This window comes from Trichosurus vulpecula, chromosome 3 (assembly GCF_011100635.1).
Source record: "Trichosurus vulpecula isolate mTriVul1 chromosome 3, mTriVul1.pri, whole genome shotgun sequence".
Classification (NCBI taxonomy): domain Eukaryota; kingdom Metazoa; phylum Chordata; class Mammalia; order Diprotodontia; family Phalangeridae; genus Trichosurus; species Trichosurus vulpecula.
Window position 1 is genome coordinate 69,354,508 of NC_050575.1, and position 22,671 is coordinate 69,377,178.

General features: G+C 39.8%; 1 protein-coding gene across 3 annotated transcripts in view; it reads right to left on the minus strand.

Annotated features, from left to right (window-relative positions):
- EBF1 (EBF transcription factor 1) overlaps positions 1 to 22,671 on the minus strand; it is a 453,310-nt gene that overhangs the window by 149,466 nt on the left and 281,173 nt on the right. For all 3 annotated transcript variants that reach the window (XM_036752357.1, XM_036752356.1, XM_036752355.1), the window contains exon 7: positions 13,774 to 13,855. In XM_036752357.1, the coding sequence (XP_036608252.1) occupies positions 13,774 to 13,855 (82 nt within the window). The remainder of the gene's footprint in view (positions 1 to 13,773; positions 13,856 to 22,671) is intronic.

The following is a 22,671-nucleotide window of genomic DNA, read 5'->3' on the forward strand; positions in this document are numbered from 1 at the left end:
TCAGGATTTCTATCCCTCTCCTACCACGTGTTCTTTCTCTAAACACCGTGGGACTGCCCAACATTCTCCATTCCTGCCTTGTCCTCTCCCACCTCCAGGTCTTTGCACATCCTGTCCCCCATGTCCAAAGCTGCCCCTGCATGTCCATCTATGGCTATCTTTCTCTTCTGTCAAGGCCTTGTACAAGGAATAATCCCTCCATGAAACTGTCTCTCATCACCTCAGCCAGGTCTCTTGTATACTTGGTGTAGGCTATAGTTAGAGAAGTGAAGGAGTCAGCATAAAGTGTGCTATATTTTGGTGTCAGAAGACCTGGGGTTTGAATCCTAGCTCTGCCACCATGTGACCTTGAAAAAAACCAGTGAATAAATTTGTGGGCCTCCATTTGCTCATCCACAAAATAACGGGATAGAACTAGATGATGGCTACGGTCTCTCCCATCTTTATGATCTAAGTCGTTTTGTAGCTAGTGCCACGGCAGCCAGGAGGTACAGTGGATAGAGCACTGAGCCAGGAGTCAGGAAGAGCTGAGTTCAAGTCTGACCTCAGACCCTTGCTTGCTGTGTGACCTTGGGCAAGTCACTTAACCCTGTTTACCTGAGGAAACCGAGGCCAAAACTGCACAATGTAAAATGTAAAATAAGCTGGAGAAGGAAATGGCAAACCACTCCAGGATCTTTGCCAAGAGAACCCCAAATGTGGTCATGAAGAGTCAGAAAGAGCTGGTACTATAGCTCTTTGTGCAATGACAGCTAGCCATGATTTATAGAGCGCTCTGAGATTTGCAAAGTGCTTTGGATATGTTGCGTCGCTTGATGCTCCTTGTGAGGCCAGTGCTATCGTTATCCACGTATTGGAAAACAAAGTTAGAGATGTTAGGTAACTCGCCCACATGTAGGGTCATCCCTCCTAGATTGTAAATTCCCCGAGGGCAGGAACGGAGGGATTTTTCAGCTTTATTACTGGTTTTGTTGTTGTTCAGTCATTTTCAGTCATATCGGACTCTTCGTGACCCTATTTGGGATTTCATTGGCAGAGATACTGGAGCAGTTTGCCATTGCCTTCTCCAGCTCATTTTACAGATGAGGAAACTGAGGCAAACAGGGTTAAGTGAATTGCCCATGATCATGTAGCTAGTAAGCATCTGAAGCCAGATTTGAACTCATGAAGAGGAATCTTCCTGACTCCAGGCTCAGCATTCTCTCCTGCACCACCTATATGCCCAATTTTTTCATCCAGAAAAGTTCTTTATTACTACTGCTACTACTGCTACTACTATTACTACTACTACTACCATCTAATACTAATTTGACAAATGCTTACTAAATTGAACCAAATCCACTTTCTTATCCAGATTTGAAAATAATCAAGACATAACTGAAATTCAAACCTATCTTCTGTAGATCAAATTACAAAATAAAGATGAAAGTAGTAGATGCAGAATGAGTATCGAACCATCCTTGAGAAAAAGCCTAGAGTAGCTTAATGCAAGATTAATGAAGTCCTGACATATTCCTGTAAGGGGAGTAAACCAAGCAGGCCAAAAACAGGCTTTCCCAAATGTCGTCGACAAAACAGAGTTTTTAATTTCAGATGGGCAAATACGGAGAACAAGTTTGAGTTGAGACTCAACCTCCCTAAAATGCCTCACTTTGTTAGGGGTTCCAAAGTAGGAAAAGAAGCAACAAATGGTAGGAATGAGAAGAGGTAACTTCAGGATTTGGGGGTAGCTGGAGCAAGACCTTCAATAAAAAGGCTTTGAAATCAGTTTTGCCAATTTATTCTTTAGGCAGTTGTGGGGTGACGGACAGAGCCCTAGGGTTGGAGTCAGAAGACCAAAGTGTGAGGCTCATTTCTGCTAGATGGTTAGTAGACCCTGGTGATGGTGAGTGAGTGCCTTGAGCATCACTAGCTTTGTGACCTGAGCAGACCCCTTGGTCTAAACGTCTTGTCTCTATCTGCACGCGGGACTAATCATCCTTGCCCTGTTTGCATTGTTGTGAAGCTCAAATGGGAGTGTACGCACTTAGTAATCCATAAAACTCTATCTAAATTTCAGTTAATATTATTCCCAAGTTCAAATCTGAATCCAAGAACAAGATTATATTTGGTGGGGATATATTTGTTTAGGGACATCACCTCATTTATCTGAATTAAGCACCTTGGGGCTTCATTTTGCTTTAACAGCAATCCATTAAAATCTCCATTCTGATGAACACTCAGAATTATACCCTCATCTGCCAGCCTCCATTCCCTGTTTGAATCCTCCTAACTTCCCAGATGATATTTGGGCCTAGGGAAGAAGGAAAGTAAATTAGCTGCGGACTTTGGAGACCTCCTTGGCTCAGAGCTGTGGTTCGGAATCATGTTAGTTTTACCCTCCACAAGATTTGTGTGACAAATAAAAGATATATAACCATCTCCTCACAGTAGACAAAGAGCTCATATCCCAGTAATTCAGAATTTGGAAAAATTCAGACACAGGATACTTGATCCTTATCTAGCAAAAAGTTCAAAATAATGTCTCCCTCTGAGAATTTGGAGGTCTCACTTACAAATGATGGCTCTATCCTGGGTATACTATCTAAGCTCAATTGTTATTTCTAATTTAGCTATCCAAGAATTACAAGTTGTTCTTCTGACTGCTAGGTCCAACAATGGGTTTCTGCATCTTAATGGACTTCGAGGCTTAGGATCACATGATTATAGAGTCAGAGTTAGAAGGAAACTTAGAAGTCATTTGCTCCAACCTCCTAACTTTACGTATGAGGAAACTGAGGTCTATGGGGATTAAGTGACTTGCCCAATGTCATGCAGCTAGTAAGTAGTGGAACTAGGATTTGAACCCGGAGCATTTGTTTCCAAATAAAGCAATAGCATACTGCCTACTCTGTATGTTATTATGAAACACAGGCCTTTGGTGAAATCTAGTTTTTCTTCCCCACTGACACTGTAGTTTTACTTAACAGTACTCATGTGTAAGAGCAGCTAGGTGGCCCAGTAGATAGACCACTGGGCTTAGAATCAGGAAGATGCATCTTCCTGAGTCCAAATCCAGCCTCAGACACTTACTAGCTGTGTGACCCCAGACAAGTCACTTAACCCTATTTGCCTCAGTTTCCTCATCTGTAAAATGATCTGGAGAAGGAAATGGCAAACCATTCCAGTATCTTTGCCAAGAAAATCCCAAATGGGGTCACCAAGAATCAGACACAACTGAACAACAACTCATTTGTATCTTAGGTTATTTGCTATGCTTAGCTGTAATAAAAGTGCACTGCTTTAAAAAAGAATTTTCATGAAATCAATTTGGTCTTTCCCAAATCTCAACTCTTCCCCCTGACAACTCCCTACCACAAATCACACACACACACACACACACACACACACACACACACACACACACAGAGCTATGACTCCGGATGAAGTTCGGTTTATCAGCCATGACACCTGTTCAATGCAGAATTGTGAGGATTTGGTTGCTGGTCACTTTGTGGTTTTAGGCTTGTGCATCTTAGCTTTATTGTCACTTCTCAGCTTCTCTCTCAGGGGACCTTGTATGTCCTCGCTACATTATCCAAGGTCCATGAAGCATAACTTCTACCTCATGTGCAGATTTGCTAGCAGACACAAGTGGCTAAATTCAAACACGAGGAGCAGGCTGACATTAACACAAGTTAGCTTCTTAATGGTAATGTAGACGTTATCACAGAGAGGTTCCAAAGGGCCAAAATCTATGTCTTTCAGCATTCCCATGCTAAGTTGTGAGCTGGGAGTGACATATTAGACAATAGTTCTATCATAACATTTCGTCCTCAGATAGTATGTCCTTTTTTGATATCCCTTCCTAAAATAAACAAAGTTCAACCTATTGGCTGTTCAGTTTTGAGTGAACCACCCTAGGGAATAAAACACATAAATAAATATAAAGGAATTTCTAATATAGAGTTCGATAGTGGACTTAATTGGATAGAAAATTTTGGTCCTGAAGTCAATTTGTCATATGGCTTGCCTCCTTTGGGTTTTATTTCTTTTAATTTGTGCATGGATTTAGAGCCCAGGCAGGCAAGACAGCAACAGAACCAGCTTGGAGCAAAATGGTTACAAAAAATATCAAATGAACCTCAGCCTTTCTCCCAGCCCTACCCCCCATCTCCCATCCTCATATCCGCATACGGACATTCACATCCCATCACATGGCAGCTAGGTGATGCAGTCTAGTGTCAGGTCTGGAGTCAGAAAGACCCGAGTTCAAATATAACTTCAGACACTTACTGGCTGTGTGACCTTGGGCAAGTCACTTAACCTCTTTGCCTCAGTTTCCTCATCTATAAAATGGAGACAGAAAGAGCTTCTACATCCCAGGGCTGTTGTAAGGATCAAAAGAAGTAATAATTGCTCAGTACCTGGCACATGAAAGTACTATATCAATGGTAGCTATAATTATTATTATAACGATTATTATTATTAAGTGATGGAGTGGATAGAGTGCCAGCCCTTCAGTCAGGAAGACCCGATCTCAAACATTACTAGCTGTGTGATCCTGGGCAAGTCTTTTAACCTCTGCCTCAGTTTCCTCATCTGAAAATGAAGATATTATTGTCCCTATCTATCTCCCAGCGTTGCTGTAAGGCTCAAAAGAGATAATAACTGTAAAGCAATGAGCTCAGTGCCAGGCACATAGTAAGCACTATGTAAGTGTCGGTTATTGTTTTTATTATCTTTCCTGACATCCTTTCTCCTGATTCGCTTATTCTTTGATTATCCTAGACCCAAGTCCCCTTCCCTTAGCTTCTCCTACTTTCAGCCAACACCTGACCTTTCCATAGTGGGAAATTTTTGGACTTGTCTACTCCTGTTGTAAAAGGTTTCCTCAAAGCAAGTGCTTACAGTAAATTCTCCTGCACTTTGTTCTTTTATAGTACACCTAACTGACACAGGCTAGGATACTCATTGGATCCTGTAAGATGGTGAGATGGCAATGTTTTCTACAATTAACACTCATTCCCACGTGAAAAGGCAAAAAGAATTCAGGATAGAGCTAATGTGGGGGGGGGGGGCGGGGGGAGTGTCAGGCCAGTGTGGAAAAATCAATAATTATTTTGGTAAAACTAGGTAAAACTAACGATGAGGAGTATCAACTGTATTAATAAATAGGTTACTATAAATAGCTGAATAATTTAATACTTTGAATTAAAATATCCTCTCCCTAGAAAAGAAATTGAAAAGAGTGATTTGGGTAACAGTAGCATTTGTCTAAATTGCTCAGGTAACAGAGTATATCCATTTAAACTTCTTTAAGTGACATCAGAGCTCTCCCATACTTTTTCCTGCACCAAAAACTCAGTCTTCAAACAATTCATTAGTAATCTCTTTCCCTACCACTTTTTTTACATCTCAGCAGTGCTTTGCTATGTGAGGGCATCCTGACTTTCCTTTGCCATTTGTGCATCAGCAGGAATCCATGATGGAGAAAGGAGGAGAAAAGTTAGTACGCATACAGTCAGTGTTAGGGGCAGGGATGGGTAGGAATCTGGGTCTATGGATAACTAGGAATAAATGAAGGGTAGAATGAAGAATTTTTTAAAAGTGAGTTTAGACACCATTTAATTAAAATACATCTTAAAGATGAAAAAAGCTGAAGTTCATTGAGGTTATCTGACATGCCTATCATGACCCAGAGATTCAGTTGGTCAACAAATATTTGTTTAGAACCAAGCTATGTGTTAAGCACTTGGATACAAAAGAAAAACCCAAAATACCCTGCTTGCCCTCAAGGAATTCACATTCTAGTGAGCTAGGTCAGAGCTAGAATAGGAACCCAGATATCCTAAGTCTGGATCCAGAGTTCTTCTACCACATCTCCCTGCTGGCATCCCGCCCCTCCCCACTCCAGCCCTAATCACTCCCTTAGAATCTAGCCATTGTGGGTATTTCATGGATTAAAAACGGTTAAGAAACCTAACCAAAACCACTCAGGTGCTTGCTTTATTTATTTTACATTTTCTACAGAGATGACAATATTTAATATAGAAAAGTACCCACTCTGGAGGCAGAGCAGCCACTTATCAAACACCTCATAAGGGTTCCTTTTCTATGATGCATCCTTTCTCCCTGGGCATAGCATAAGGCTCATGCCAAGACGTGTATTTACTCGATAAGCCATAATGGCTTAATATATCAGGTTGAAAATCCACCTTTTGTATTTACCATGTTATGTGAATTAATCCTGCATTCTGAGACTATCATTAGGGTTGCTTTCAGTATAATTAATCAGCGTGATGTAACGTAGTGTTATTTTCTATGAGTAGGTTGATCGGGGCCCCTGCTTGCTGCATTCGGCTGGTATGGAATGTAATTGCTAGATGTGCTATTTGTCAAAACAATATAAATCCATTCAAAAGGATAGGGAAAAAAGTTCACATGGCAGGAGTAGCAGGGGAAAGGGAAGAGAAGAAATAGAGATGGAAATATTGACTCTGTTACAAAACAGAGGCTAAGTGCAGAATTAAAGGCAGAGGTCAAATATGTATTTTAAGACTCTTCTAATTATAACAAACAGTTTTGGAGTATGGGTCTTTTTAATAAATAATATAGATTCTTTTTAATTCACTAAAAACTCCTAAATTTTACATAAATTTGGGGGTTACTTTTGATATTTTAATTTTTTAATGTTAAAGAGTTAAGGAGGAAAGGATAATTGAACCAAGAGTGACGGTAGAAAGCAAAATAAAATCATCGGTCATCTATGTAAACATAAGCATATTTGTATGTATATGCTCACAAACAGGCATCTATATATATATATATATATGTGTGTGTGTATACATATATAATACACATGTACATACATGCACATATAACCACAGGGTATAATAGGTGGTCTCACGGTCAGGAAGCCCTGGGCTGAAGTCCTCTTGTATTTAAATTGCAGGATAGTATTTGGAGAGGAAGTAGCCTTAACAAGTGCTTCCAGCACCAATGAAATCACAGTTCCAGGACATAAGCAATCTGCCTGAGCTTGAGAAAAGTTTGAGAGAGAATATTTTGCTCTGCATTCCCTAAATATAGTATCTAGCACTAAGTTCAGATACATGGTCTTTTTTACTTCACCTACCACCCTGGCCCCAGGATCTTTAGACCCAGTAAAGGAAGGCTATTGATAAGGATTTAAATTTTAACTCTGAATTGTCTGGCTCTTGTTAGTTTAGGATCAGACCCTTGACATGATTTTAACGTAGAACTTTGACAAAGGCCTTTTTAGTGTCAAAGTGAAGAGAGCTGCTCATTAGAGTCAAAAATGAATTTTGACTAGGCACCAGGTTGGTTGCCCCCTAACGAACCCCACCTCTACTCTCCTTCTCACCATCTTCCTCTACTCCAATCCTCCATGAGCACTGAATGAAGCCTGTATCTCAGGAGCTCCAGAACTTTATGTAAGTACGTTTGCTACCCTAACCACAGACTATGGAGTTCAAAAGAAAACATCCATTGGAATTTTTTTAAAGTACTGATGCTAATGGATTTTTCTACAAGCTTGAATTCCATACCGCATTAAAGTATGAACAGTGCATGGCTCTGTTGAAAGTGATTAATTTCTTGAAAATGCTAAGGTCACACTAATTGACATGACCTGTGTAATTAAGCAGTCTCTGTTTACACACCAGAATCTCAACTGCTGTGAAGCTACGCTTGCTTGACAGAATGTCTTTACGAGTCAAGAGATCAACAACCTTCCTCATGTCTTCCCCAGTCACCTACATAAGCTCCTGATTGCTGTTCTGAGGAGACACGCTATGAACATTACCATATGAAAATCAGCCTGGACTAGTGAGCATACAAAATGGGCAGGGAGGGAAGGATAGCGGCGATGTCAGGCTAGTTCTCCAGTTGAAGAGAACACACTTAATAGACAGAAGAACATGTTTTCAATCAGATGTCTCCTGGACTTTGGTTTTTCTGTGTAACTTATAAAAACTCTCATCGGTATGTAAAGAGTAGAGTGGGGTTTTCTCATGGCAAGACAAGTCGACAGCAATCATCTGATTTCAGCTTGCCACTTATGGTACAAAGAGAAAAATATAATCAGTTAGTCCTGATGGAAGCAGGGGTTTGTTAAAATCCCTCTCTGGCTTCTTGGTGGATTCTAACACATGTTTATGAGAAGTCATTATAGTTCTGGGGTCAAGAAAAAGACAGGAGCCCCAGATATGCCAGTAATGCCTACATGATTTTAAGGAAGTTTCTGAATGTCCCAAAGCCTGAGTCACCCAGTCTATAAAATGGAGCTAACTTTAGCATAAACTGAACGTATTAAAAACGCATGTTATTTTTATCCATTATCTACCTGGCTCTCATTTTGCTCACATGCCAGTGACCTTTACCCAAAACCGAGACAAAGCTGTGACTAGGGTAAGTAAATTTTTCAAGAAGGCTAAAGAACTTGAGTCAAAAAAAATGGTAATAATCAATATGTATTGGATAAAGGTTAAATACTATGCTAGAGCAAAGAACAGCAAAATGAGCAAAATTAGGGAATGTAAATGGCAGAACAGTGTAGAGTCAGAGGAGCAAGATTTGCATCACACCCCTGCCACCTTTTACCACCTATGGGGAGTAATTTAAACTCTCTGGGCCTCAGCTTCCCCACTGGCAACATGAGATCAGACTACATCGACTCTAAGCTCCCTTCCAGCTCAAAATATATGAACCATAATCTATGAGTCAATAGTCCTATGAGTAAAGGAATTAAATGAAATAACAACTAAAGCAGCAGAAATTATATGTAAGACTAATAATTAATATACATTTGAGTTTAAACTTAACTTCAACTTAAAAACATATTTTTATAACTGCACTTCAAATGGTTTTCTTTGTAATTACATATACTTTATTTTACGCATTTAAAATATTATTCTGAGAAAGGGTCTGTAGGCTAGGTAGTGCAGTAGATAGAGGGCTGGGCCTGGAGACAGGAAGACCTGAGTTTACATCCAGCCTCAGACACTTATTTGGGCAAGTCACTTTGTCTCAGTTTCCTCAACTGGAAAATGGGGATAATAAAACACCTACCTCCCAAGTTTGTCATGAAGATCAACAAATAACATTTATAAAGCACTTAAAGCATATATTTATAAAGCACTTATAAAGTACTTCATAAAGCACAATTCCTGGCACATAGTAGGTACTACATTAATGCTAGCTATCATCATCATCATCATCATCATCATTATTATTATTATTACTATTAATGTTATTATTATCAGACTGCCAAAAGGATCCATGACACAAAAAAGATTGAGAATTCTTGTAAGAAAGGAGGCTGATACAATAATAATATGTCAGGCCTTATGTTCATATAGTGCTTTATATTCTAAAATATTTTCATTTCTATTACCTTCCTTGATATTAGATGGGAGATAGGCAGGGTAGGGTTAATTATCTATACTTTACATTTAAGTTCTCTGAACCGCAGGGGATATAAGTGACTTGCCCAAGGCCATACAGTTATTAAATGCGAGACTGAAATCCATACCCTGGTTTCTTGACTCTAGCAACCTTTCACTGGGTTGCAGTAGTCAAATGAAATTCACTACCTATTGGCCACCCTTTAGGAACCTAGCTAGGCAAGTCCTTGGATAACAGAAACACAATATTCCCCCCACTTGGAAGCCTTTCCAAATTGACAGGAAACTCCAGAATTGCCATCTTTCCTAGCTTATCAGAAAGAGCTTTTTAGGGGGAAAATACATGCCTACTAAGTATTCCACAGCTGCAAAGCTATCCAGACATTCTAAATAATCATGGACATGCAATCTTAAGATAAATTTCTAGCTTGGGTGGGGATTGCTTTCCTATGTACTGAGGCTCGCCAGTCTTTGAATCAGTCTTTGACCATCCCTACTTACAATTTTCAGAAGGCAAGGTAACTGTTGAAAGTAGTTTAAAAATACCCAGTCTCCCAACGACACTCAAAAGCATTTATAGATTTAAGCTCCTAATAAGCACTCCAACGTTATTCCAGGTATTCCAAATCTACTTCCTAACTTATATTAATATAGTTATGTAATCCAGGGTTCAACTATTATGCAGATGATTTAGGCTTGAACCTTAAGTAGCAGTTGTATATGTGCCTGTCCAACTCCCATACTAGACTGTGGGCTCCTGACGCATAGTAGACACTTAAAAAAAACACCTGCTTGTGTTAGCTATCATCATCATGACTGTAGTTATTATAATAACCACCCCAAGAATATTTAAGTGAGATGTAGAATCTATCCAAAGGGCTTACTGAGCTAGCAAGAAGTTTTTCATGAAAACTCAATTTTGTTTCTTTAGCAAAATATTTGAGAATTTTATTTTATAAGTGATAGAAGGGCAACAGTTCCTTGAGCTGCTTTACCAAACTAAGTAAAAACTAGGCCTAATTCTAAGCAGAAGCCTCTAGTCTTAAAAAAGAAAATCTTATAGGAGAGGAAATTCTTGTTGTACCAAAATTTTTGGCACAGTCCACCAGGGGGCTCTTCTTCCAGAAACCTTTACCTTGATTTATACTTTCTGTTAAGTCTTAAGAGAAAAGCCTGAATGGCCAAGGTAACTTCACAGTGGGGAGCAAATACTCAGAGAGACGCTATCTGCCTTTTACTTCTCACTCTTTTGAGATTTCAAAAGTTATTAGCAAGATGTCATCCTAGGGGATTAGTAGGGGACATATCTCCAGTCTTCTCTACAGGGCTTGACAATCAGATACTCATATAATTCCTGAGTCTGATGGGACATTTGATGATATCTAGCCCAGCTCCATCATTCCGCAGATGAAGAAACTGTACCCTAGAGTGGCCGAGTGATTTACCCAAGGTCCAACAGCATATCAGCGATAAAACCAAGACTAGAAAAGAAGTCTCCTAATTCCTACTTCAGGGTTGTTGTTTTTTCTACCTTCTCAGAGCTACCTAATCGTTTACGTCCCCTTAAAATTCAGGCAATGAACATTGCCAAGGCTATCCAGGAGCCTCTCAGTGATCACACACTTCTATTCACAATTGTGGAAACTAAATCTGAGCTAATATTAGCATGAGAAAAAGCAGTTAATACTGAAGCAGTATTAAAACTATACTATATATATGGTTGCCACTTCACCTCTTAAACCTTTGTGGCATGCATATGTAGATTATTATTCCTATTACTCAAATGAAGAAACTGAGGCATCTACATTGACCTAACATCAGGAAAAAGGGAGCAGTAAAATGAGAGAAAGGGAATGCCAAAATACCAGAGTCACATACTATCCAATTTTATCCCCTAAGTCAGAAAGAACCTCAGAAACCTTCTAGTCTAACCTGCATCTTAGTAAGAATGTCTGTCTCTATCCCTGACAAGAAGTTATCCAAAATCTACTTTAAGACCTCTTTAATAATGAGAACTTCACTGGTTCTATGGAGAGACAAGAGATAGAGACACACAGAGGTAGAGGCAGAGAGTTAGACAGATAGAGAGACAGGGAGATAGAGAGACAGAGGGAAGAGGAACAGAGAAAGAGGGAGAGAGAGGGAAAAAGGCAGGAAGAAAGAGAAGAAGGGAAGGAGCATGATAAGGAGAGGGATCTCCATATGACTCCTAAATCTGCTTCCTCTCTGCCAAGTTCCAACAAGTTTTATATACAGTCTGTCCCTAGTACTTGGCATAGCTATAACAGGCACTTAAGAAATAATTGGTGAATGAACCAATCAATTCTACCTATTGTTCACCTCCCCCTAAATGTCCAAATACCTAAACCCTGATATCTCCGATCCATCTTATATAGTCTTTCCTAGTAAATCCTTCTAATACATGGTGCTGATGATGATACCCCCTTTGCCCAAACTTTTGTTCTTACCCTATTGCTTACTAAATACAGTCCAAATTCCTCTAGCCAGCTGGCTTTCAAGACATTTTTATGAGCATGTCCCAATTTCCTTTTCTGGACTTCTCTGCTCCCTTCATGTAGCTTATACTCCTTACAAACTAGATCATTCATTATCCCATGAACACAGCTTGTACTCTCCCAGTTCTACACCTCTGTTCACATCACTGCCCCCACTTAGAATGTCATCTTCCTCATCTCTACCTGCCCTTCAAGGGATATGCTTTTCCATTCTTTTTTTTTGGAGGGGGGAAGGCAGGCAATTGGGGTTAAGTGACTTGCCCAAGATCACACAGCTAGTAAGTGTGTCAAGTGTCTGAAGTCGGATTTGAACTCAAGTCCTCCTGACTTCAGGGCCGGTGCTCTACTCACTGCACCACCTAGCTGCCCCTAGGGATAAGCTTTTACATTGTTCAGGGACAGAATATGTTTTCTCAGCTAGGACAGAATTAGACTGTAGGCTACTTTTCAATAGGCATAGATTTCTGGAAAAGAGGCTACCATTTCGGCAGCTTATAAACTTTATTTAACCCACAGAGGTTTTCTTGGTATGCTGACCAAACCATTTATCTGTGTGGCCAAAAAAACATTTGGCATCGTTGCTTTACCCTATCTAGGAAGGCACATGAAAAGTATACGATTTGGAAATTTCAATGGGATCTCTAAGGATATGACTTTCAAGTTAAAACGCTCTAGATATGGACCAGGTGAGAGGGTTTATTCTCCCTCCCTGCCTGCAGGAGCCCTGCCTGGTCAAGGGAGCAGAAAGTTAATAAATGATGTCTCCTTCCCTAAAAGACTTTCAACTTGCTGGAATTGAGAAGCGCTAGGAGAAACTCATAACCAAGATTGCCCTTGGGGAAATGGCACAGTGCTTTTAACAAACCCAAGCATTATTCCAAAACAAAGGCCCATCTTTTTAAATACCAATACTCTTCCAACAGTGCTACATTGATACAAGCTATAGAATACTATGGTCTCCAAAGAATTAAAACGGTGGCTCACCTAAAGGAATAGAGTGACACGTGGCGACTTTGAGCAGACTTCCTGTAGAGATGGCAAGGTGGCACAATGGATGAAGCACTGGATTTGGAATCGGGAAGATGTGGGTTCAAATCCAGCCTTGGATACTTACATCATATATATATATATATATATATATATATATATATATATATATATATATATATATATATACACGCACACACACATACATATACAGATACATATATATGTATCTGTATATATATATGTGTGTGTATGTGTGTGTATATGTGTGTATATATATTATATATGTACGTGTGTGTGTGTGTGTGTGTGTGTGTGTGTGTATTTGGATACTGTGCAACCCTGGGCAAGTCATTTAACTTTTCTCAGCCTCGGTTTCTTCATCTATAAGATAGGAATAATGATAGGACCTACCTCACAGGGTTATTGTGAGAATAAAATAAATTAACATATTAAAGGGTTTTCTAACCTTAAAGCATCATATATATTCTAGTATTATTATTATTGTTAGGATAATGACAATTATAGAATTGTTCAGGAGAACTAGTAGAAAGAGTACTGCCAAGGAACTATACAACTGGAAAATGAGGTGCCCTGGTTCTGTAGTGAGTGCAAAGCATGGACAGGTACAGGCTCTAATGGCATCCAGTCAAAATCAAGAGTGGAAGGCTCCCAGTAAAGGAAGGTCCTCCTGTGGAAAATGTATGGAAGGACATGAACAAGAGTCATGGAGGATGAGAAAGTGTGAATGGGTTACAGTCTTGACAGCTCAAAGGAGTACTCTATTGATGAGAGCAGGAGTCCCTCAAAGCATCATAGTAATCCATCATACCGGGGGTCAGATTTTAAGATGGTACACTCACCTGGAATCTCCGCATGTCTCGAGGGTTTCCTGCATTTTTTAGGCAATTTTGGTTACATTTGAGGAAAAATTTCAAGAAGAACCTGTGGAAAAACACATGTTTTGGTCAGCATCACACACGTTAGCAGCAAAAGAAAAAAAAAGTTACAAGATGTTTCTAGGCAGAGTATATTGTTCTCCAGCATTTCCTGAAATAAACATAAGCTAACTTATTACAGCCAATATTTTACATTGGAAGCTTTAACCTCTTTGCTGGATCTAATCTGAACCATCTTCATGAAAGCAAAATTCTCAGAGCTACTTACAGATCTCATAGAAGAACTGCAAAAATAAACCCCAAACTCAGGTGGAGTAAAAATTTCAATGTAATTTAAGACAGATATTCATTGTACAAGAATTTCCCAAGATTCCCTAAAACAGAATATTCGTAGTAATATGAGGCAGTTCCTTCTAATTTCATAAAAGATGAATATCTGGCAAAATATACACCATGAATATAAATTCTCAGTAAGCATATTTACCCAAACAACTTTGCTGAATAAATCAGGCTGATTGTCAGAACCCCACAAACAATCATTGGGATTTACATGTGGAGAAACTGCCCTGCTGACCTTGAACAAGTTCCCCTATGTTTTCATATCTTCCCTGTGTAATTTCTTAGGAAATAAGCCCTTGACAAAAGCTATGTAAGTTTCAACAAAGAAGAATCCTCCTTCAGACTATTTTCCTCCCTGAATAGACTCCACAGTGAAACCCAGGGACTTAATTTTGCTGAATCATGGCCTGGGCTACAGACTCAGACATCAAATAAGCACAGGAGAGACTGCAGTGATGGAAAAGACCAACATAAGATATAATCGCAGCTAATAACTTTCAAGGGAACGAAAATCTCTACATTTGGGGAAAAAATCTATTTCTGTGAGTTGTCCCAAGTGTTCCTACCCCCTAGTACTTTGAAATACAAACATTTCAGGGAGATTTAGCAAAGAGCTTTCAAACACATTTTTTCCATAAATACCAGAATGCATAAAATACTAGCTACATAATTTTCTCTTTGTGAAAATGTTTTCTTTTTTGTATTTTACCCTCAAGTTTATTTCAATGTCAAAGTCCCACTTCAACACGAATGTGTCCAGATGATTCATGGTACCATACAATCCAAATTTTAATTCAAAAATTAACATGTCCATCAATTGATCATCTCAAGAAAGAAATAACAATGGACTACAGTTTTAACAAATTAGAGAATGAGGCATTACAAAAATGAAGGTCAAAATAATTCCTAACAATGAAATCATTTCCTTAAAAGAAAAAAAACTCCATTTTCTGCCAACTTGTTCACTGAAAGAAGACTGTAGTGAAAAGATACCTCTTTAAAAAAAGACACTGACTTCTATTAGAGTACACAAACACACACACACACACACTCATGCACACAAAAGTAAACATTTGACTAAAATATTTCCTTCTGTATTATGCATCACTCAACTGTCGACCCATGAAAACTGGCCTTTGAATAATAATCCATCTCAGTTTCCAGGCTCTCTCCCCAGGAGCCAAGGTTTGTCAACCTTTTGTCCAAGATAAACTACTGGCCGGGCACTGCTAAAACCTAACTGTGTAAAATGAAATCTGACTGTAGGCACTAACCCCAGACACAAACACATGTGTGGTGGACTCAGCAGCACTTGCATGTGGAAGATGATTAACAAGTGATAGACTAATTACCAAGGGTTCCTTTCCAATAAGGTTTGGATAGTAAGGTCAATATGAGAATAGATAAAAAATAGCAATGTCTTCATGGGGCCCTCTTCCCTGAGTTTGTATACAGAAAGCACCCAGTGGGCTTAGACCTCTGCATACAGCACTCAGCCACAGTTCCAACAGGCTTGCAACAAACCCCTTTCATGCATGGGTGGGAGTTAGGTTGCTACTGACCCTTCCTCTCATGATGGGGTTACTTGAGTACATAACCCAGGAAAACTGAAATACAGAAACTGACCTCACAGTACCCCTAAAGAAATCACGTTAGAACCAAGCTAAAGTAATGAATTTAGATGTGGAAAGAAACCTGTTTGACTAAGGGGACAATACCAAATAAAAAAGCTCACCAACCCAAGCTTAAGGCAGGAAACAACACATATATATTATATAATACATATATTATATATAATATATATATTCGGTAGAAGTTGAGAATAGAGGAGTGGGAGAGGGAGATACAGGATGGAGTCTAAGGTTTTAGATGAAAATGATGGTGTGAAGAAATCATGCACATGTTCCTTCATGTAGACCCTCCAAGTCCTGGTCATCTCAAGTGCACACTATTCACGATATAAGCCTCCAAAGCCCGGCTGTGACAGTTAGAGTCAGATTGTGGTAGAAGGAGCTGTCAGCACAAACCCTGGCAGACAACTGCTTGCCACCATGAGGAGGTCTGTAACAGTGCCAAAAATGGATTTTGAAAGACAAGTAATAGGGCATTAATTCTTGCCAAAGAAAAACAGAATGCAGGTACTTGTAGATCTTACACTTGAGAGATGGGCCTCTGGATGGCTCTCCTGTCAGCAACTCATCATTTAGCATGCAAGTTATGAAGGGCATGGACACTAGATACCAATTGCCCTAAGCTGCCCCTGCCGTGTGGAATGCTGGCAGAATTTGGAGCCCGCCCCTTCAGGGCCCTCTCCCGATGGATTGCTTGCTGAAATCGAAAGCCTGACCATCTGTTGTGGGGGATAGACATCCCCGTCAACTGGTGCCCAGGGCCTCACACAAGCCCTTATGTGGCAAAGACACTTTGAGTGACCTATTCTTTGGGGAAAAGCAGGCTCTACCCCAGGGGGATGTGGGAATTCTTCAGAGTTTTCCCCTAAGTAGGAGCCAAGCCACTGACCCCTTTGGATTGTACTTTCCCTAAAGGAATATATTCCACAGAGAGGTGGTAGATCTAAGAGTTAAAAATAATCACCATTGGAGAGAAGGACTCTTCTCTGGCATGCAAATGTAGGAAAGATTTGTCAGGCTAAGGTTGCAAGGCGTTTGTAAACACTGGGACATATGTTCATCTGCTGATCAATTGAAAAGGTCCCAAACATGGAGAAGGCTTTTTAATGAAGTCCTAGTTATTGAAACTCAAAAGTTTTCATTTCTCTAATGAATTACGACATTTCATGTGTGTGTGTTTTATAAAGTGTTGTCAGCAGAACCGTAACACAGCCTCACTCCAACTGTGAGAGCCTGACCCAGGGGCGGGGACAAAGCTCCTATTTACCCGGTGGAGTCCTGCATAGTTCCATAAACTCCAGGAAACAGCCCAGCAGGGACCAAACTCCTTTTAACTCGAGCCTTTTTTTGGTGGGAAACTTTACACATGTATATATGTTATAACCAACAATAGCCTAATGTCCAACTTTAGTCTAAGGGGTTGGTTAACGTTCAATGTAAGGTTACGCTCAAAGGAAAAGAAAGAAAGAAAAACCTTTAAGTGTGAATAGTTTAATTTATACCTGCTCCATCAGGAAAGATACAGTACACACACGCACACGCACACACGCGCGCGCGCGCACACACACACACACATGACAAAATCAAAGGTGAATTACCACCTGAAATGGGTACTTAGTTTATGCTAAGCATTAGCCAACCCCTTGGGCTAATATTAGTCCATATCCCACAATTGAGCATTAGTTGTAATACAAGTATATGGATATAATCAATTAATTTGATCCAGTTGAGGCAGTCTTCCATGCTGATGACTAATCAATCCAACACTCAATCAAAAGCATTTATAGAATGCTGTCAATATGCCCAGAGCATTGCACTTAGGCACAATGGGGTAGTTCTATGTTTCATGGGGGATTCAAATGGATCAGATACGCAAGGAGGATCTACACATATCTGCGAGCAACAAAGGATGGTGAGGGCACACACAATGCTTTAAGATTAGTTGAAAGGACTTGGGATGTATCTGCTAGAGAAGATCCAGGTGGGGCCTGATAATAATTTTGTTTTCCAGTGGTGTTTAATTCTTCATGGCCCCATTTGGAGTTTTCTTGGCAAAGATACTAGAGTGGTTTACCATTTCGTTCTCTAGCTCATTTTATAGATGAGGAAACTGAGGCAAACAGGGTTAAATGACTTGCCCAGGATAATATACCTAATACATGTCTGAGGCTGGATTTGAACTCAGGTCTTCTTGACTCCAGGGCTCAGCGCTCTATCTACTGTGCTGCCCAGCTGCCCCTGTGTGGCCTGATAGCGGACCTCAAATATGTGAAGGCATGTCATATGGAAGATGGGTTTGACTTGTTTTCTATGACTCCAGAGGCTGGAATTAGGAGCAACAGATAAAATTTACAGAGAGTCAGACTTCAGCTCAATATAGGGAAAATTTTCCTAAAAAGTAGCATTGAGCGGAATGAGTTGGCTTGGGAAGCAGTTAGCCTTCTGTCACTAGAGGTTTTCAAGTGGTATTAGGAATCTTGTGGAATCTTCTTCTGTTCAGAAATACACTGGATTAGTTGATCTCTGAGGTCCCTTCCAGATTTGAGATTCTGTATCTCTATATTAGCTTATAGTAGGCTTAATAATAAACATTTAAAAGTGTCTGTTGACTGTCTATATTGCCACAATGTAGAGTCATCGCATGGTAGGAATGGGGGAATACTCCTTTAGTTTTGTACCTATTTCATCCCCATAAGGCTGTTAGCTCTCAGAGAACTGGAGGTAGAGAAAAAAATATTAGACTAGAGCTTAGATCTGGATTTTAGTCTTGGATGTGCTAATGTGTGACCTTGGGCAATTCATTTGACCTGTAAGTGCAAAATAACAGTCTAGGACCAGATGACCAGTAAGATCTCTTCCAGCTTTAAGATGTTATGCTATGTTAGCGCCTCAGAGATATAATATTCCTCTGAGGGTCTATGGATATCTGTATATGTGGCTTTAAAATGGCTCACAGCATAATTCCATATACCTAAAATATAGTCCATAAGTTGAGGTAATTGACCAAAAGACAAGTAAATAAGAAAACCAACAATAACTCAGGCAATGGTCCCCAAAGTCCTGAGACATACAATCAGAAAATACAAATATCTAAATCATTTTTTTAAAAACTCGAGCTATTCAAAACTGAAGGGCAAATTCGGTAAAACAGTCCATTAGGTAACAGATTGTACATCATTAATTATATGCAAAGTATTCTTGTAGATCAGGGGCAAGCAGGTTGAATTCTCCCCTCCCTCTACCCCAATCCTGAAAAATCACGTTTGGTTGTTTTCATCTGTTCTTATAATGTCCAGAGTGAAAAAGGAAAGGAACAAGGCAGACCTAACCCGAGACATAAAAATCCTATCTGCAGTCTTGAGACTTTCTACAAGCTCTTCTAACTTATGCCTGCAGATGGTTTACATGGCAGATGATCCTGCCAAAAGATATTCAGAGCACGGAGCCTCACTCTGGCCCCTGAGCAGGGAACAGCTGTGTCAAGACAGCCATAGGGTTCCTTTTGTACGGTATTTGGGCTGGCACCATACGCAGTGAGCTAGAGGGTGACATAGGGAAATGACTTACGATTCACAGACCTCAGTGGTGAAGTTGTTTGTTTCAATGAGGGACACTGGCTTTGGCTTTTGCTTTCAACAACAGAGGGAAAAGGATAGCAGGGGCTACTACATCCTGTATTCTATCATTATAAACAGACACAACGCAATGCAGAAAGAAGCCCAACTTTCAAGCTAGGACTCAGGTCTGGCTCCTAGGTTCAATATTTACAAGCTGTGTGACTATAGACGAGTGACCTTACCTCTCTGAGTCTCAAATTCTTCACCTAGAAAATGTGGGTAATAATACTTCTACAACCCACCTCACAGGTTTATCATAGGAAGAGTGTGTTACAAACCTTAAAGCACCATATAAATGTGAATTATTGTAATTATTACCCTGAGATGCTGAGTTGCAAGGAGCTGAGTTTAATAAACTCTTATATGAATGGGTAAGCAGGATTTGCCTGCCCATTGCTACAATAAATATGTCTCTTGAAGAAGAAGAAAAAAAAAGTTACTTGGAAAGAGAAGATCCTGCATTCCTAATGTCAAAGAAAAGCTTGTTTGTTCCCAATACATTGGAGAAATTGTTTGAGAACAGTTCATCCATGTGAAAATACGACACCTGTATGGCTGCCAAGATCAGGGGAGACCTGTGGAGATGTACTGAATGAAGGAAGACTTGGAGGACAAACTGAAACTGTGTAGGGACGAAGGAAGCTAACTCCCTCCCTGACCTCCACGTCTTCCAAGGACTAAAAGTTCTAGAGACAAGTTGTGCCAAATCCAACTTCTAGAGGTCTCCTTTGTGAGGTGGAAGATTGAGGACCAAGTCATGGCATGGAGGAGATTCTACTTAAGTGAAAAGAACTTGATAGTTTAAAATACAAAAAGATGGAAGGGACCTGATGGAATCTGATTCAACCCTTGCCGTTGGCATTGTGAGGAAATAGGGACCCAGAGGGCTGAAGAGCTTCAGCAAATGTGCTAACAGGTTAGATGAGAGAGCAAAGATTTTAACATGCATCTTCTGACTCAGAAGTCCAAGGAGAAGGGAAAACTGAGAATCATCATGGGAATATGCAGAGTGTGGCATTGTGAGAACCCCTATAACTGATCAGTGATTAGAACAAATGCTAAAATTCATTACTTGGTCAAAATTGTTGGGAAAACTGGAAAACAGAATGGCAGAAATTGGGTATAGATCAAAATTTCACACCATTTACTAAGACAAAGTCAAAATGGATACATAACCTAGATGTAAAGAGAAATATTATGAGAACATATTATGAGAACATGGAACATATTACTTATCACCCTCTAACATCATGATCACTTTAGGAAAGTATTCCGTCCAAAGAGATATCCATAACAAGGCTGAAAAGTACCTACTCCCTTTGAGCACAGATGAGCAGGAGACATTTGTGGAGCAGAAAGAAAGAGAGAAAAAAAGATGCTGCGATAAATAGAACCACACAGGAAGAAGGGGGGCATTGTAAATAGGCTTTCTCATAGCACAAGTCAGATCCCAAAGTCAGGAAGTATAGAGTCAGAAAAAAAAGTGAGAACAGACCACTTCCTAATAGGAAGAGAATCAGCTGAGTGGTTCCTTAGAAGCAACACAAAGGAAAATCAGAGTCACATAGCTATCTTAATCCCTACTTCTGCTTACTGTTACCTAACGGATGCCCCTAACAAGTTTGAACCAGGGGTGAACAGAATAAGAAGAGAGAAAATGGCCACCACCTTTTTGTCACATCCTCTTATATTAGCTCAGTGACACTCATTAATTTTTTCACATCGAAGCCTCCTAGAGCACAGAGCCTATCCCCAGAGTTGGTCCTCTCAGTCATAGGCATCAAGAATGAGATGAATAGTTAACCTAAGCAAAACCCGAAGTATTTGCCTGCTCCTTGGGGAATGAGGACTGTCTTTAAGTTGCTACTATCCAAAATAACACAATCAGTTGAGAATCACGCAGAAGGTAGTGCTTGGAGACCTTGGGGACAAGGATTGGGAAAGGGACACTAAGAGTTTCGTTTCTAGGTCACTAGTTCAAGTCCATGAAGCCCTAGGTTGATCCAGATGAGGGCATGATCAGATGACAGCTGTCTACTCTCCATTGCTAACAGATGTCTACAGTGTGTACTTAGTATAGCAACCCAAGGCAATAAAAGCCAACCAAAGACTAAAGCAGAGTCAACCTTATATTAAGTGCAAATTAAGATTTCAAGGACACCAGAAAGATTTTCCTGAAACCATTTCTTCTGTGTCCTTGTATAAACTTAAAATTCCACAGTTAATAATAAAAAACTCATTTACATGGCACTTTAGGACTAACAAGGCAGAACTCCGAGGTGGGCAGGGCAAGTATGATTATCCCAATTTTAGAGAAGAAAAAAACAGACTCAGAAAAGGTAAATAACTTATATAGGGTCATTTGGCTAGAATTTGGATTTGTATCTCCTGATTCTAGTATAGCATTCTTTTCCCTACCCAGCCTTTAGCTTAACTGTGTCAAAATAAAAACACCACTGAAAGAATAACACTGTAAGCTAGAAATCATTTAGAGTTAGTATGAATTCATTAAGTCATTCAACAAATATTTATTGAGAATCTACTGAGGTCCTATAACAGATCCTATAAATGGGTCAGAACAGGTTGGATGAGAGAGGAGAAAAAAAAATGAGGAGGGATCTGGGTTCCTGAAGGAGGCAGGGAGAAATGAACAAGGAGGTAAAAAGCACAGAGCCCAGGGGTGATAGAAACAAACTGCACCACCTTCATAGCTTTCTCTAAGGCTGGCCCTGAAATAAAGTCCATACTATCTCCTCCTTTGAAATGAGATTTAAAAGCAGCATGGAAAGTTCTGTCATTGCCACTGGGACATTCCCATTACAAATTTTAATGAGAGATTGCAGTTTCTTTCACTCACTCCTTGCATGGCCATGACTCTCCCCCACCCCTGACCACCATGAACCTCTATAACAATTAACCATTAATGACAACACAAACAAGTAAAGGAGTACTTTGTTTGATGTAACAGCCAATAGAAATGTGGATGCTGAGGAACATGGAAATAAAAATCAATAGGAAATAGCTTCTTAAGGAGAGTTCAACATAAACACACCATAAGGGAAGGGGTGTGTGTGTGTATGTATATGTGCGTATGCATATATGTGTATATATATGTATATATATATACATATATATATATACATACATATATAGACACATGTACCATCAACAGATGTTCATATGCAGGCTGCTTTTCATACCTACCTGCCATATTATCTAATGGTTTTCTCCCAACGACACAACATATGTGGTTGATGGCTATACAATGACAATTT